The sequence below is a fragment of the Taurulus bubalis genome (genome assembly GCF_910589615.1).
Source record: "Taurulus bubalis genome assembly, chromosome: 21".
Classification (NCBI taxonomy): Eukaryota; Metazoa; Chordata; class Actinopteri; order Perciformes; family Cottidae; genus Taurulus; species Taurulus bubalis.
Genome location: NC_136609.1, coordinates 2659746 through 2676544, shown reverse-complemented (window position 1 = coordinate 2676544; position 16799 = coordinate 2659746). Strand labels below are relative to the sequence as shown.

General features: G+C 41.1%; 1 protein-coding gene across 1 annotated transcript in view; it reads right to left on the bottom strand.

Moving 5' to 3' along the window:
• LOC306753102 (inactive dipeptidyl peptidase 10-like) overlaps positions 1 to 16799 on the bottom strand; it is a gene marked incomplete at both ends in the record, with an annotated part of 61825 nt that overhangs the window by 14867 nt on the left and 30159 nt on the right. The window contains 3 exons of the mRNA XM_079236939.1: positions 343 to 437; positions 6591 to 6686; positions 6809 to 6923. Coding sequence (XP_079093065.1) covers positions 343 to 437; positions 6591 to 6686; positions 6809 to 6923 — 306 coding nt within the window. The remainder of the gene's footprint in view (positions 1 to 342; positions 438 to 6590; positions 6687 to 6808; positions 6924 to 16799) is intronic.

Here is a 16799-nt window from a genome sequence, read left to right as displayed (position 1 = left end):
AAATGTTTATTTCTGCTGTAAAGTTCGTCATTTGGGGATCGACTCCCTTTTGGAGCCCCAAGTGGCCATTTTAGGAACTGCGTTTTCTGGCACTTCTGCGTCCGCTACAATTCTCAGGACCTGTGGTTGCTGCTTAGTTTTAAATAATATATAACAAATACAAATATTAATATTTAAACATGACTGTGTCCTCCTTTCCAAATAGCATTTATATGCTAACAGGAATAGCTAAACTGGTTGCAACGAGGCTTTAACGCAACAAATTATATAGTAGTACAAAAATAAAAAATGTATATTCTGAATAACGGAAAAGCTTAAAAAAGGAGTTTAAAAACAACGTACAAACGTGCTGTTGGTGAGAATGACTTCCGTCTCGTTGGAGGCGAAGTTGAACTTGATGACGTGGCCGTCGCGGTTCCTGTACACCACCTCTGAATCTGAGAGCGCAAACACAGACACACGTATTCATGAACACAAACAGCGGCTCAAAGAACGACCGAAGTCAGCTGTAAGACAGAAAAACACAACGTGCAAACACTGCATGTGTAAAATGTGTATCTTATTATGATGCAGTGAGATAGAGCTGAGCTGAACAGGTGGAACTAATTGTGCTCATTAAGACTTGTACTCATTAGACATGGTTTTTAAGCGTTAACCCCTTTTTAGGCACACACACACACACACACACACACCGTAGAAAGGCAATTATTATAAATAAACATACATGATAATGTCGCATATCTTTTTTTTTGTTTAAACATGTCTAAATGAACTGTAGACTCCCAGTACTGTTTCTGACAGTTTTACAAGATGTTTTACTTCAACAAACAAAAATGCACCATATTAATGGTAAATGAATCCATGTAACAGTTTTTAATTGTGTTTAAATGACATAAAATGCCATTTAATGCATTGATTTACATGTTGGATCTCCATGTGGTGGACTTAAAGGTGAAAATAAAATGAGATCAATCAGCAGGTGAGGCCAGACATATGATAATTAATGCTATTCTTTGTTTTTCTAAACAGGAAGCAGCTGCCGCTTCTACAGAAGAAGAAGAAGAAGAAGAAGAACTCTCTCCTCTGTGATTTCCATTCCTCTGGGGAGTCTGTCGTTTCATCGGCCATCGCTCTGAACTTCACCGTCTGTCCACTGGGAACACACACACACACACACTCTTTATGTAAGGATGTAATATTCCACTTCAAACGTCTTGAATACCAAACTGTTTCCCGTCCCTAAGATCCTCATCAAACTGATCCAGGAGCAGCTGTGCCTCCTCCCTCTCCTCCCTGATGGACTCCTTAAACTCATTTGGAGTGAATTTGCAGCTGATTGCAGAAGAAGAAAACCACTCACTGCTGCAGGAGAACAGGCGTGAATGTGCATTGATAAAGAAGTGTGAAAAAGTACATATGCATGTGAAAAAGCATCAAATAAATTATTTTTTGTTGGTTCCTTTTCAATTATCTAGATCTTCTGAAAACAAGTGTTTAATTTTCTTTAAATAAAAATCCAGTAGCATCACTCTCAACACTGGAAAGCTCAATAAGAACTAAACGTGGTTTTAGAAAGAGTTGTTCTTGGTTGTTTTGTTTGCTTCTTGTCACCACATATTATACACAACACAACGAATGTATTATTCATGCCGTTTTACTCGTGTGGGTCACTGCTAAAGATGCAACCTATTGTTTGTGCAAACCTCATTAGCAATCACGGATGACGAGCTAAGCAGCGTGGAGCACTCATCCATGCCGCGCTCTGATTGGACGCACACACACACACACACACACACTATATGTCTCTCTTATGTAAGAAAACTGATTGTTTTCTTCATCTGATACAAACAAGCTCCGCTTACATTAACGGTACATTAGGAATATGACTCCATGAATAATTCACTGTGACCTTGACCCTGTGAACACGCGGCGTCTGGGAACAGAAATAATCAACGAAACCATACACTGAAATATGTTTATCTGGTTCAAGAGTCAGTGTAGCATCCATAATACTGAAGATCATGAATAAGAAGCAGTATGAAATACGGGACCGCTTCATGCTTCTGCACCGCCGACACCGAGGCCTGCAGAGCGTTGATATTTGTCTTCATAGGTGTCAAATAAAAGCTGGTATTCAAGTCCGCATAATGTGATTGTTTCCATCTCAACGTTTAACAATGTAATCCTTCTATTTCCTGCACTTTGCAGGTCTGGATCTGTCGTGTTATTGTTCTTCAGATGAGTGCAAACATGGCCACACTAAAAGCCCATGATGGGTTTCTGTATACTAATAATGCCAAAGCTTTTATTTTGAAACTGAAACAGGAAACAGATCAGGAAACAAGGAGACCAAATATACTTAACCTGCATTACATTTCCCCAAAGTATTTTTGTTTTTTCCTTGACTTGATTAGATAAACAAACGTTTATGATACTTAAACTTTTTTTGTTTTGCAAGCTATGACGGCCTTTTTTAAGTCAAATAAAAGCTTCAGAATTCCCGAGGGGGATATTTACTGACATATTTTATACATCGTAAAATAAAACGCTAAAATCAGCACCAGCTTTTGTTCACTACAAATCTTGTTTCAGACATTTAATTGATATTTGACAGAAGGTGCAAAAAAGACAAAACAACTATAAATATGGATTTTTTTTTTTTGTTATCTCAACATATGAAGCGAACATGCTGTTAAGAGAGGCTCTTCTTCTATTTAATGTGAGATTTTTCTAACAGGTTTATCGCCATGATATCCGGCAAGCAGCTCTAATCTCGAATCTTCATTTATTTCTCATATTGTTTGGCTTCTCCAAGTGTTCGGGACCTCGAGCTCCTCTCGTCTCTCCTCCGTAAGTGTCTCTTGTGCTCTTGAAATCAGGGCCGAGTGACTATCGAAGCCAGAGTCAGATGTTGGAGGAGAGGAAATGAGTTGCAGGTTGTCAGGGGAGATTTCCATCACAGACATGTTTGAATTACATCCACAACACCTCCAAGAGGCCCAGCAGTACATTCAGGCCCAGACCACGTTTCGTCTACTCGTGGGCTCTCATCGCCCGGCCCACGTTAGATTTACACCACGAAACACGTCGGCCGGTAATTTCCCAACTTCATCGTCAATCTCAATAAAAGCAGGTAATAATGGGACAGCTGACCCTGTTGGGTTGAAACATTCATTATTGTGCTCCCAAACAAGTTACTTCTTACTCTCCCAGGTGATGTAAACCTTCCGCTACCAGCGAGCTAACAATATGTATATATAGTCAATCCATCATTTCATTACAGAGCTATCGATCCGATTACTCAAAAGCACCTGATTTGCACACCGAGCAGGGAAAAACATACAACACCAAACAATTAGCTCAAAGACGCTGACTAAGCCTCATACAACTGAGTTGGGTGACGACTTGTGATCTGAAATCGGGTTTCATACTATTTAAATGATGGATTCCACATTTGTAAATTAGTAATATAAAATGCAAACCAATTATTGCAGTATTAAAACACGTTTTAAAAGCAGATGTTAACTAATCCATAAATCCTTAACATTATTATTATGGTACGCATAATAATGATGTTGGAACAATGCTTTATGAATGATGAATTAAGTGTTTATTCATGCTTTACTAATGCTAAATAGTGTGTAGTTATTACAAAGTGCTACCCTGAAATCCTGTTGAGATCAAATATGTGTCCCCGCTTTCAAGGATAGAAACACGGTCCTCACAAGCACACTTAAACACACATGTGTGTGTGTGAGAGAGATAGGGTCCGTCCCAAGCAGAGCCCTTAATGAGAAGCCACAGGACTAGTCATTAGTATCATCTCTCACTGTCCCACTCCCAGAAAAGGTGTTGTGGACATATATTCAGTCATCTTCCCCCCTAAACTATCCATTAAAGCTATCATGTGGGTGTCATGTTCAGCTCCTGCAGCTACAGCTGCTCTTTTCCTTCCTCTTTCTGTCTTGATCTTCTTATTTTTTTTCCGTCCTTCTTCTCGGAGCTCGAATGCAAACACAATCTGTCTCCGCTGTCGAGACGCCAGATAAATGACATTTGAGATCCTACACATTTTGGACGAGCGTATGAACGACGAGGAGGAATGACACTTTCTTGGTAAACAGAATAAATAACAAAGTCCCCCGGGGGCCACAGCTGCGACACCTCCATCTTACGTAACGGGTGAAGGAGATGAAGGAGGTGTTGGCGACGTGGAAGATCGGGGACGAGAAAGGTCGGCGGACTCGAGTGGAAGCAACAGAAAAAAACCTCGGGAGAGCTGTGAGTTTACTGCATTTTACTGTGAACGTTACACGACTATCTGCTGCCATTCGGTGTGCAAATGTCCGCCATCTTTTATTTTTGCAGGCGCTACCTTGATGTCAAAAGATAGAAAATAAAAGTTGAAATGTCAGTGTATGTAGTTTGATTTATTCTCAAAAGTTTGATATTTATTCTCGACATTTGACTAAAAATAAATAATCGTATTAATAAATCATTTATTTTGTATAATGTCTGGCGCGAATACTGAAAGTCTGACCCTATTCTCAACATTTCAACTTTATTCTTGACGTCCCCCGAAGACGTAGATCTTTGGGAGAAGAGATGTATTGGTGCATTAACTTCAGGTACGTTTTGCTATTTTAATGCAGCTTTCCAACTCCTCTGGCTTCCAGTAAAATTTAGAGACACGATTCAAATATTTTATTTTTCATGCTTGCCGGTTTGCATCTGCACGAGCTGAAGACTCTGGAATAAATTACCAGAAAAGAGCAGATTATCCAGCTCATTCTGAGTCAACTCTCTTTTATAAATGCATCTTCACTGGCCTGCTTTTATTATTCCAAAGGCTGGGGTTTCATATTAAATGTAATCCAGGCCTAGTTAAACCCTGCATGCGTATGTAGCGGAGATGCAATAAGCACAGGATCAAGTTCCCTGTGACCGTTGCACACCAATAAGCCCTGTTGTTGTTGTTGCTGTTTTTATTATTATTGTTTATTTAATATGGTTCATCCCAAGGTGGGAGGATGTACGACCCTGAGGCTCTGCAGGCTGTTGACGCTCCCGTCTACTGTGAAGCCATCTGTGTGTGAATGTGCAGGTCAGCAGGGGTTTATGCGAAAGAGTGTAGCAATAAAAAACAGAGAGATTCAAAAAATTAACTAAATTCAACATCCTGAGGGCTGAAAGAAACTCTTAATTGGCTGCAAAATAGTGTATGTCTTGCATAACAAACATTGAATATTTACATCTATCTGTTGTTATTAAATCTAATTAGTTAGTCAATGCAAAAATATGTATTCTGATTTTATTTTATCAAAGTGGACTTCAACTTTCAGTAATTCGTGATTCAATTTGATTATAAATGCTTAGATCTTACAGGAAATACAACTGAAACATTGCATTTATAAATTAAACATACTTATTATGAATTGCAAACTCAATACCTCCCTAAAAACCTGCATGTGACCTCAAATACATCATGGATTCCTAAAAGTGTCCCAGCTCTTTATATGAAATGTGATTTACCTTCTCTATGAGATCCTTTTATAAAAGGTTGTAATTTACAGTTTATGGAGTCTGACTGTTCTTCCCACAGGGCTCTGAACTTGACTGGTTTTCCTCCGACCCGGTGGGAGAACCGTGGCCTTCATGAGGTTTGATGGATTCATCTGGACCATATTTGGCTTTTCATTAAACTCACATGTGAGTGGAAGTCAGCGCCGTGTTCTCATAACGTCTGTTCTCAGTGAGAAACGAGAGCAAAAGGTGTTAAAACCCCACTGATTTCAGACCAGCCGTCCAACCTGACACTGTTTTAACTTGACATGACCAGCTGTTCCTCCCAGCACCTGACAAGACAGCACAAATATTCCATTTCCAGAAGATAAAAATACCAAACCGTGTCTCTCAGACGTGACCTCTTTGCTGTCACACTGTTTTGCTCTCCTCTGTTACATCATCATCATCACTCCTTTCCTCACAATGTCACGCTGTCCTCACCTCCCAGGTCTCCTCCTGAGCTCCACTCACCTCCGTGCCTCTGACTCTCTGCACGACGCGACACCGCTGGATTTATCCGCCACGTTTATTCTGCTGCTGAAGCCTTAATTACCGACTTCTCCTCACAGCTTCACCGTTTAAAGCAAGACTATGCCACTTTTGAGACGATAACTTCAACATTTCTTATGAATTAAAAGTTGATTTCACAAGCAACAAAATGCTCTGCGGCTCAACTGACTGATCACCCAGAATGCACTGCAGCTAAAACACAAGGTGACATGAATGTCTCCTCTCATTTCTTTCATCTTGTCGTCACTTTCCAGCTGAATGCCAAATGCGTCTGGGGACCGGTCAAGTGCATTCTGGGAGACGTAGTGCAAGCTTTTAGCAGAGTCACCACATGCGACGGCCATATTGCTGTTTGCACATCGAGATGCCGTCCACACCTCAGATATTTGCACATGGACACATGGACAGAGGACGGTGACAACAATGAGACGATGTATACAAAATGTACTGCTGCAAAATGCAAATGTCATATCGATAGGTTTGGTGAATGCTATTGTTCTCTCTGCAGTACTCACTGCTGATCCACGTGGCCTCGGGGTCGTGGACGGTGAACTCTGGCTTGTACAGATCCGCCACAGTCAGCCTGGACTGGCCGCTGCTGGGGAGCTCCGCTGGGAGAAAAAAAGCACAGTGAACTCAAAGTCAAATCTATTTCTCAACCGCTTCGTCCCCAAAGAACTAGCACACACACACACACACACACACACACACACACACACACGCCACGACGTACCGGGTGTGAGCACGACCACCGACATGGTGATGAGCGAGCAGACCGCCACGATCACCAGCAGGGAGATGGCGATGCCCTTCCAGTTTCTCTGAGCGGGGCTGACGTCCACAAACTCCTGCAGACACACACACACACACACACACGGGGAAACATTACAAAGATAGCATCGGTGCAATCATGTGCAGGATTATATTATGACAACCATATTTTATCAGCGGGTTTTGACTTAAAAAACAAGAAAAAGCGACAGGTGGACGTCAGTCAGATGTGTCTTCAACAGCGGTTTGATGCATATTTGTGCTTCTCAGAGGCATCTGAAAACCAGCAGCTCAGTTAATTCAAAAAGATACATATTTTTAGTTTTTTTTCTTTTCTTTGTTGACAGATTACCGTAATCCTGTATTACTTCTCCCTTTGCCACAGAAAGAACATCCTGCGCTTCATTAAAAAAAAAGTACATTATTATCTAAAGCTTACATTTTTGCTCTATACACAGTAACGGGGAGCAATTAAGGGTTACGTGTGTTGCTCAAGGCCACATCGACTAGGACTAGCCGAACCGGGGCTTGAACCACTGATCCTCTGATTGGAAGACGGGCATGCTAACCACTGAGCCACAGTCAAACCCCTACATCCGATTATAAGACCAGTGTCGAAGAAAGCAAGTGGAATAAAAGGTAACTTGATTTCTGGAGGAACTAGTTCTCTGGAATACGACGAGGCGAAATTCGATGTTAAAACGTGAGGATTCAAGCAGACGTCTCCAGATGAATTGATTTAGAGAATAAATCTTCTTTAGTTTGTTTAACGTGAAACATGTCGACGCTCTCATCTGAACCAAAGACTCCCGGGCGTTTAAATCTGTAACTTTTCTGACGACATCTGTGACCCTTTGGAGAAGCGACCGGTTACATCATTCCTCTTGGACTCCTCTGTTCACTCGCTTCAGGCGAGAGGGATGAAAGTTACCTGTAGACTTTAAAAAAGAGAACAAAATGACGCAATGAGGGTTTTCTTTATTTCAACCCCCGGATTTGCCGAGAAGCCGGGCCGCGCACGAGCTGTCCAGCAGCGACGCTGCAGGGAACTATAATAGGTAGCTGTCATAAGGTGTTTGATTCACCATTCTTCAGAGCTTGAGCAAAAGACAGAGTGATACATCAAAGAAGACAGTGTGAAGCCTCTTCCTCACATCAAACGTGTCCAATTTAATGTCGACTCTTTTACAGAAGCACCGACTGTTTCCTGCGTCAAACCTCAATGTGGACAAGAGAGCAAGCAAAAAGGGATTCGATCTTCTTTTGGAGACAGAAACATCTTCTGATGGGAACTGACTTCTAGATAAATAAAACATGGAAAACGGTGGTTATGTCTCTGGTTTTCACAATGTCTTGGCCTTTGGAAAATGTCATTTTAAAATGCTATATTATGCAATTGCACAAACTGCAACAACACATTATATTTGTACACCTGACAGCACTCATTTGAGTGTAAATGTGCCAAATAAGATTTCAGATAACGATGAAAAGTGGGTTTGGGGAAGAAATTTAATCTGAAGAACGGTCGATGAATCGAGGCCCTGAGGCTGCACACTGAATATAAAGACATCCAGCAGCTGGTTAGCTTAGCTTAGCACAAAGACTGGAAACAGAGGGAAACAGCTAGCATATCACCCTTTGTTTAATCTGCACAAAAACTGCAGGAACTTTAATATACATACGTCTTTTGAAACCGCCTGAATCCTTTTGGCTTCCAAGCTACAAACTATTGAAGAACATCATGTACACAGAAGAGTACACTGTACTAATCCTACTAATACTACTACTACATAGTACTGACTTCAGAGTCAATGAAGGATTATAATCATCAAGATAAAAAGGCACAAATGTGTCCCGAACAATCTGTATCTCATGTTCTGTTGGGTGAGGAGGAAACTGTTTAATTAATGAAGCAAGAGACACTGATTCTTACACATACACACACACACACACACACACACACACACACACACACACACACACACACACACAGAGAGAGAGAGCCAGCATGCGGAGAATTAGCTCCGAGATGTTGAACTAATTCTCAGAGAGCAGTCGGTGGCTCAGTGGTGTGCAGAGAAGGCTCAACCCACTGCTGATTGTGTGTGTGTGTGTGTGTGTGTGTGTGTGTGTGTGTGTGTGTGTGTGTGTGTGTGTGTGTGTGTGTGTGTGTGTGTCTCAAAAGCAAGTTTAGCAGACACACTTCACTGCAACAGTCTGTTGATCAGACTCACTTTAGTGGAAAATAAAGCAGGCGAGGAAATCAAGAGTGTGTGTCGGTGTTTGTGTTTATGTGTGTGTGTGTGTGTGTGTGTGTGTGTGTGTGTGTGTGTGTATTGAGTTAACGGGATAAAGTCTCAGAAATGGATCGACAATGTGAAGAGGAGAGAAGACTCTTAGATGGAAATCCATGCAGGTTTTTACCTGAACAAACACATAAGTGCACGCATGTTTAGGGATAAAAATGTTGAAATAAATGTGAACTTATTTTTTAACCAAAAATAAAAGTTAAATTCAAAGAGTTTGACGTATACTTTCTTAACTGCACTTTTACTCCCCTGCTTTATTAGATTTTACATTATTTCGATACTGTTTTATTCGACTTGTATTTACATGCGTCTTTTAATTGTACTTGTGTTTCTTCAATATTTAAATCCCTTTCTATGTACACAACTGCCAAATAATTTAATTCCTTTGAAAATATGATTTCCTTGCAAAACTTGAAACAATAAAGAAAATGGCATGCCTTCAGCTCTCCCCATGAACATACTCAACTATTTAAACTACATCAAAATCGTCATTACTCTGCTATAAAGGGTTTTCTGCAGCTACACAACTGTATGAAGGTCCAGACAGGTGAACTCACACAGACATCATCAACCAGCTGACCTGCTAGACACACAACTGACAACTTAGACTGAACTCATTCCTGAAAACGCGACAATATTTGGACACCAAAGCAGTTCATAAGTCTCATATAGTCTGTGCATGAATTGCATTAATAAATCTACACCTTAAATCATTGCTTACATGCAACAAGAGGACAAATCAGAGAGAGAAAAATGTAATAATGAATGCACTTTGATGCATTTTTGCAGGTTATTTAAATATACTATGAATGACTATAATATCCCCATCCTCTAGGCATAGTTCCCCGTGGTGTCCTTCACAGGATGTCCTCTCAGATGAATGAATGGAAGGAGAGCAGCTCTCCGGTCTCTACCTCGTCCTGCGGCGCCTCTTTCGGTTTCTTCTTGGTCGGGTCTTTGGACGCCGTCATGGTGAGAAGGTCCCGGTCCTTCACTGCAGCGGCTCTCCCGGTAATAAGATCCCAAACCTGTCGGCGCGGCAATTTAGCGGCGCGAGCGGCAAGCTAGAGTGCGTCATGACGTGGACGGCTTCCGGGTGGCGCTTTCAAAATAAATACAGGGTTTCGCTGTTCTGGTAACACAACGATGCAGTTGTTTTTAAAGATCTACAATATATATTGTGGTTTAATAGAAGAATAGTACCAGACCTATTTTAGATTAACTCTTTAGTAATTCAATTTACATTTTGATAGAATTATTTTGTCTTAGGCTTTTATTTTGTGAATGTGTGTAAAGATCCGGTGTCCCTGCCTGCTATTCCTATTCAATATAAATATTGTAATTTTTTTATATATATATATATATATATATATATATATATATATATATATATATATAAGCATATATATATATACACAAATATATCTATATATAATGAAAGCCTATATATAAATATATAAAATAAAAGCCTATATATAAATAAATATTTATATAAAATAAAAGCCTATATATAAATATACATTAAAACCCTATATATATATATAAATATATATATATATATCCTTTCAATATATATATATATATATATATATATATATATATATATATATATATATATATATATATATTGAATAGGAATCAATAAACAGTACTGAAACGTCAACAGCAATTTATTCGTGAATAAAATAAGTAAGAAACAGTGGTAGTAGTAGTAGTAGTAGTAGTAGTAGTAGTAGTACAAAGATCTTGAAGTCCAGCCATCAAAATATACTTTTAATCTACAAAGTAACTAGTAACTAAAGGTATTCAATAATACAGTGGAGTATTTGGAGTAGTTAAATAAAAATTACAATTTATTTGTAGTGGATCAGAAGTATAAAGTAGCCGACAACCTCCAGTAGCTCATAACAGTAGTTGAGTAAATGTACTTAGTAATCACCGGTAAGGAAGATAAATTCCAAAAGGCAACCAACCATAAACTCATATTCAGAGACAGACTGATTCATTAAAGCTGCAACAGGAGCTAAAAACATTTAAAAGGTCATTATCTTAGTCATTAATTAAACTGAAACTCACATCTGTTGCTTAATGACTCTATTACTGACACATGATGCTGCACACGTCTTCATTTAATTATGAAATCATCCCATCACATGGTATTCATATTTATAGTTTTCTTCTAAGTATTTGTATTGCAGTGTAATATTCCCAGAGGGACTCGATCTTGCCCTTTGTGGTATTTTTACCCCTGATGATGTCATCCACTACTCCTACAGTATCACTTCAGGGACTATGTAACCGGCTTATCGCCGTGCGCGTCATCGGAGAATGAAGCGCGCCCGAGGCTGCGCGTGAAATCTCCTCGGAATGGAAACGAAGCGAGACAATGGAGCAGATAACCGTAACCAGCTGGCCTTCCCTGCTGCCAAGTGACTGGATGCAAACTGATAGGTGTCACGCAGAAAAGCCCCGAAGACACAAACCTCCAGCCAACTATCCAAAAATAATGAGGGTAACAGGAGGTGGGGGGAATAAAAAATGGACGACACAGGAGAAAGCAGCCAGTGGGTATTAGTCCCTTTATGTGTGCATCTTCTCGTTTTACTGTACTTTAAGGTGCAGAAAGGTACCAGCAGTACTTAAAGTGCCCAAAGTAAAAGTACTACATTGGATTATATCATCCTCCTAGAGCCTGAGGCATACATTTTGAAGGATTGAAGGCTGGAGGAGGGCTACTGGTGAGTGTTTCTGCTCGAGTGAAGACTGGAGAAAAGTGGAGAGGGAAGAAGTAGAGAGCGTATAAGGGTGGAGGAGAGAAGCCGTGGAGGTAGGAAGAGAGCGGGGATAAGATCCTCAAAGCTCGTGCTGGACTCTTCTTCATTAAATATTTAACAAGGGAATCAGAGAGCACATGGAAATGATCGCTCTCTCTCTGACCTTTGCGGGCGTTTGGGAAGTTCATGAACGTCCCAGAGGCTGAACTCTTCAGACAACAAGCCAGCGACTGCATTTGTTCGTGCGTTACCACTCCAAGCATTCGTGCACGTTTGCGTGTGCACGGGTTTCTGTGCACCGGCCTCCGCGCCTCTGGCTTAAACGATGACTTGTGAGTGTGCGTTTGCTTTGTAGCAGCTTCTGATATGGAGGCAAATTATTGTATCGCCATCGTATTGATTGATTGGAGAAGGTTAGAACGATTAAATCACACGTTTCCTGTCACATATTAGGTTGTTTACATGAAAAAATGCAACCCCCTGAAGATGTTTTTCTTTCACTTTTAACCTTTCAACTTTTTTACTTGTATTTTTGCAGCCTGTACCAGAGGCAGCAAGCAGTCAGCACTTTTTAAAAAGGTTTATTTTAAAGGTTTTTATGGGTCGCACGGCTAAACAGTGCGGAGTCCTCTTCCTCAGACCTCCAAACCACTTCTGCTGCCTAATCAGGAGCTGCTGGACACCTGGGACGCCAGGTGAATGTAATTAACCTGCAGGGCTGTGAGTCTGGAGCCAGCAACACATGGTTTAATAGTGTGTTTTAGATAAGGAAGGCTCCTAAGTGGGTTTATTGACCCAGAAGGATCCGAGGTGAAGGCCTGATAAGAGCTGGTTAAAGTCTGGAGGAAAGTGTCACTTAATTAGCCCGATGTTACTCAGTTGGACGTGATTGTCTTCTTAAGAGCTCTTCAGACCGACGCTGCTTCCATGCTGTGAAAACCACCTGTTATTCTGACTTTATTACCCTCGCTGTTAGCCTTGTAATTAGGGTCCGAGCGTCAAATTTGGAACACCTGTTAGGCCTGGTGAAAAACGTGATGTATTAAAGCCGGGGGAAAAAGTTCCAAAAAATGACTCTCTAGCGGTGGACCGGCGACGCCCCTTGCCCAGAATGTTTTTTTGACTTGAAAAAAATCACACATGTCCATCTCCACCTGCTCTACAAAAAAGCCTCTCAGACCCATAAAGTCCGCCTATGAATATTTTCCGCCATCTTGGATTTAGTGAAAAATACGATTTTGCACTTTTCTCCTAAACGCTTTGTCCGTTTCATACCAAACAGTGTTTAAAAAGCTAGCTAGCGCCGCTACTAGCTACACTAGCTAGCTCGCGCTGCTGCTACAGGCCACCGTTGCTGCTACTGCCCGCTGCCACAGCCCGCGTCCCCTCTGCCCAAGTCGGGTGTCGAGCCTGGTCCCGATACCTTCGGTGGTTGTCGGGGAGCTAGCAGAAGTTAGCGGGGTGAGGGCTAGTTAGCTGACTAGAGCGGGAAACTAACGCTGACACTGGCCGAAGGTATTATCGGTGAGTAACCCGATGTTTTACGGGTAATTGTATGTACTATCATGTTGTGAATCTTTCAACGTTGTTACAGTAACGTGAGTTGCTAATACTGGTATATAACGTCACTTGTATATAACGTAACTTGAAGAAGAGCACGTTAATCGCAAACGGCATGTAGTCAGCAAGAGGCTAACGAATACTAGAGGCTAATGCTAGCTTAACGCCGTGCGCACTGCAAGTAGACGGAACTGACGGCTAAGTCATTGGTTCCAGCAGACGGGTGATGCGCATGCACCTGTGGGCAATGACAAACAGTGTGTCATCAGCAAGAGGCTAACGAAGCTAAACAAGCCTGCTAATACTACGGCCATTGTGCTAACGCTAGTTTAACGCCATGGAACTGACGGCATGTTTATTGGTTCCGGCGGACGGGTGATAAGGGTGCACCTGTAGGTAACCTCTGTTTGGCCGTTTCTCAATCAGCGTTCTTCTCTGTACTCGTGTTCTCTGGACTCGTGAAACGCCATCAGTCGCGGCCCAAGTACTGTTCCAATTTAAAAGTCCGCTTCTCACCAAGCACGGTGAAAATGCCCGGATCCGCCCATTTTACCGGGGATGCATCAGAGCACACCTGAGCGTACTTGAGAGAGCCAATATCCCAGAATGCATTTCGGACCAGCAAACGGGGAACAATGATGGATGAGAAAACTCACAACTGAAAGTTGACATTCTCTGAATACTACCGTTGTTGAGTCACAACATTTAATTTTAGGATGTTTTCAGGCGAGAAGTTAATTGTTTAAGCATCAAATCTGTGGTCGCTTTCCCAAGAATCAGCCGACTTAAAAAGATACGCCGACGGGTTGAGGTCCTGCTCGCGGACCGTGAGCCCCGCAGCACGGGCCGTCAGCGCTCTGCTGCCCGCCGAGAGCAGCCTGATCTCGGCTGGACTTTTTGAAATGATCCGCTGGCTCCGATGTCTCCGTATCGATTAAACATGAGTTATAATTCAGTTTTGAGGATCTATCGAGCAATATTTATTATTTTATTATTTATTCACAGTCACATTAAATCAGTTTGACTGAGGGAAAGGTTAAGATTTATAACTTAAGATTTTTTTTTTACTTTTACTTTGAACTACAGCGGTGTCTTATTACTTTTGACCGAATTCTTTGCAATTATATGTGTATCTATATAAATATATAACTGTATACATATGAAATACATATTTATAAACATATTATATATACAAGGATATGTGTATATATATATATATATATATATATATATATATATATATATATATATATATATATATATATAAACACAATATATATACAATGATATGTGTATGTCTGTGAAACCAGTGCAAAAAAAGCAGGGCTGTCGTATTTTTGACTGTACAAATACTTTACAGTGAAAAATCAGAGTTACTCATGACAACAACAACGTGGAAATGCCAGTTATGCATGCATGTATTGAATCTTTGGTCCCATAAATGTTTTCCTAATATGATTTTTTGTTGCACAATTCTTTCCCCTCCTCTGTTTTGTAAATGTTTACATGTAAGCATATGCGTAATTGTTTATTATATATTTACATTGGGGTTAATGCTTTAATTTCATCTTTTTATAAATAGACGGTACTGGGTACCGTCACCGTGTGCTGCGATGGGACACCTCCCAATGGACTGGAAAATACCACGATGTGATTTTTCCTGCCCAGGCTCCAGACAAGAAGGTACCACTGTTATACAATTTATTCACAAACTACTGCCGTAGAAGAGCTATTTGAATTCTCAAAATCACCCTTCTGTTATTGCAGTTTGTTCTTCTCGTTGGGGCCTCCCATCTGCGAGCTGTTGCAGATGGGTTTGTGAAGATGCGCGAAGGAAGGCTTTCTTTCGGCATCACGTCAACGCCAGGAGCCGACGCAGCTCAGCTTACAGCTGAATTTGAGCATGCTGCTCCGCTACAGCAAACACCTGACGCAATCTGTGTCCTGGCACCGACCAACAATTTAACATCCTGGAAGCCCATCGCCAAGTCAAGAGCCGACTTTGGCAAACTCCTGGCCAGCGTCCGCTGTCGCTGTCCTAACGTCTTTGTTCTAGACTTTCCTCCACGACTCACAATGCCTGTGGATTTGCAGAACCACATGCGAGAGGAGTTTCGTTCCGAGGCGGCACTGCAAAAGGTGAAGTACTTTTCTATTGCGCAGTACTTCCCATTGGGCCGACTGGAACTCTGGGCTAGAGATGGTATACACCTCAGTGATACCCATGGGATGAAGATCTTGGTGGATTTGCTGGAGAAACACGCTTATGCGCAAACGCTGGACCAACCACCAGCACCAGAACCTACACCACAGGTTCTACCCACACAATCACCGCCACAGACCACTCAACAAATCGTTGATGTGGTAAAGGGCTGCGTGCCACACCAAGATGGCCCCGCCTTTGTGGTCACAAGTCGTGCAGGGCTGGAAGGTAATAGCTTGCACACTTTGATTGTTTGGTTGACACTTTCTACTTTTCAGCTATATAATCAATTGACATTGTTGTCATTATCAGCAAACGCTTGACAAAGCACCAGAACCAGAACCTACTCCATCACTGCCACCGATTACTCCACAAATCATTGTTGTGGCAGAAGTCAGCATGCCTCAAGCTGACGCCTCCAAGTGGACACATGTTGGGCAGGGCAGGAAGGTAATGGCTTGCACACTTTACTTGTTTGTTTGAAGCTATTTAAAGTCATATTACTAAAGAGTTTACCTTGGTAATGAGCAAAGGGAAGCTATTTATGAAATGCAAACTTTTCAGATCATGCAATATATGACTTGTTTTAAATGTGTGTTGTACAGTTTGAGTGACGAGCAGCAATGACATGTTTGCAATTTTACTTAATTATGACACCATGAAAAGAAACATGATTGTATTAGTCTGTAGTTCATTCTTTTACATTTTTGGTAGGTGGAGGTAGCCCCATGTGTTGTGGAGGTGTCAATCAAGCACTCACCTATCAGTGTTGAGAACATGGATGCGCCGGCGGAGGTTTGTGCACAGTGTGAAGAATGTCTGACTAATTTAACAAACAACATTGTTTAAAGCTGCATGCAAAGCTATATCATTTTGTTTTATTATTCTCATCAGGTCCTGTCAACACCAGAGGCTGAGGGGGCAGCAGACTCGTCTTCTATTGGTGTTGAGCAAGTGGCTGTGCAGGAGGAGGTTGCTGAATAATGTTCAACAAATTTAACAATATATATATTTGTTGTTTCAGTGTTTTCATACAAATATATAATAAATAAATAATATATATATATGCCCTATTTAAAAGGGACCATGTACAGTTAAAACATAAAT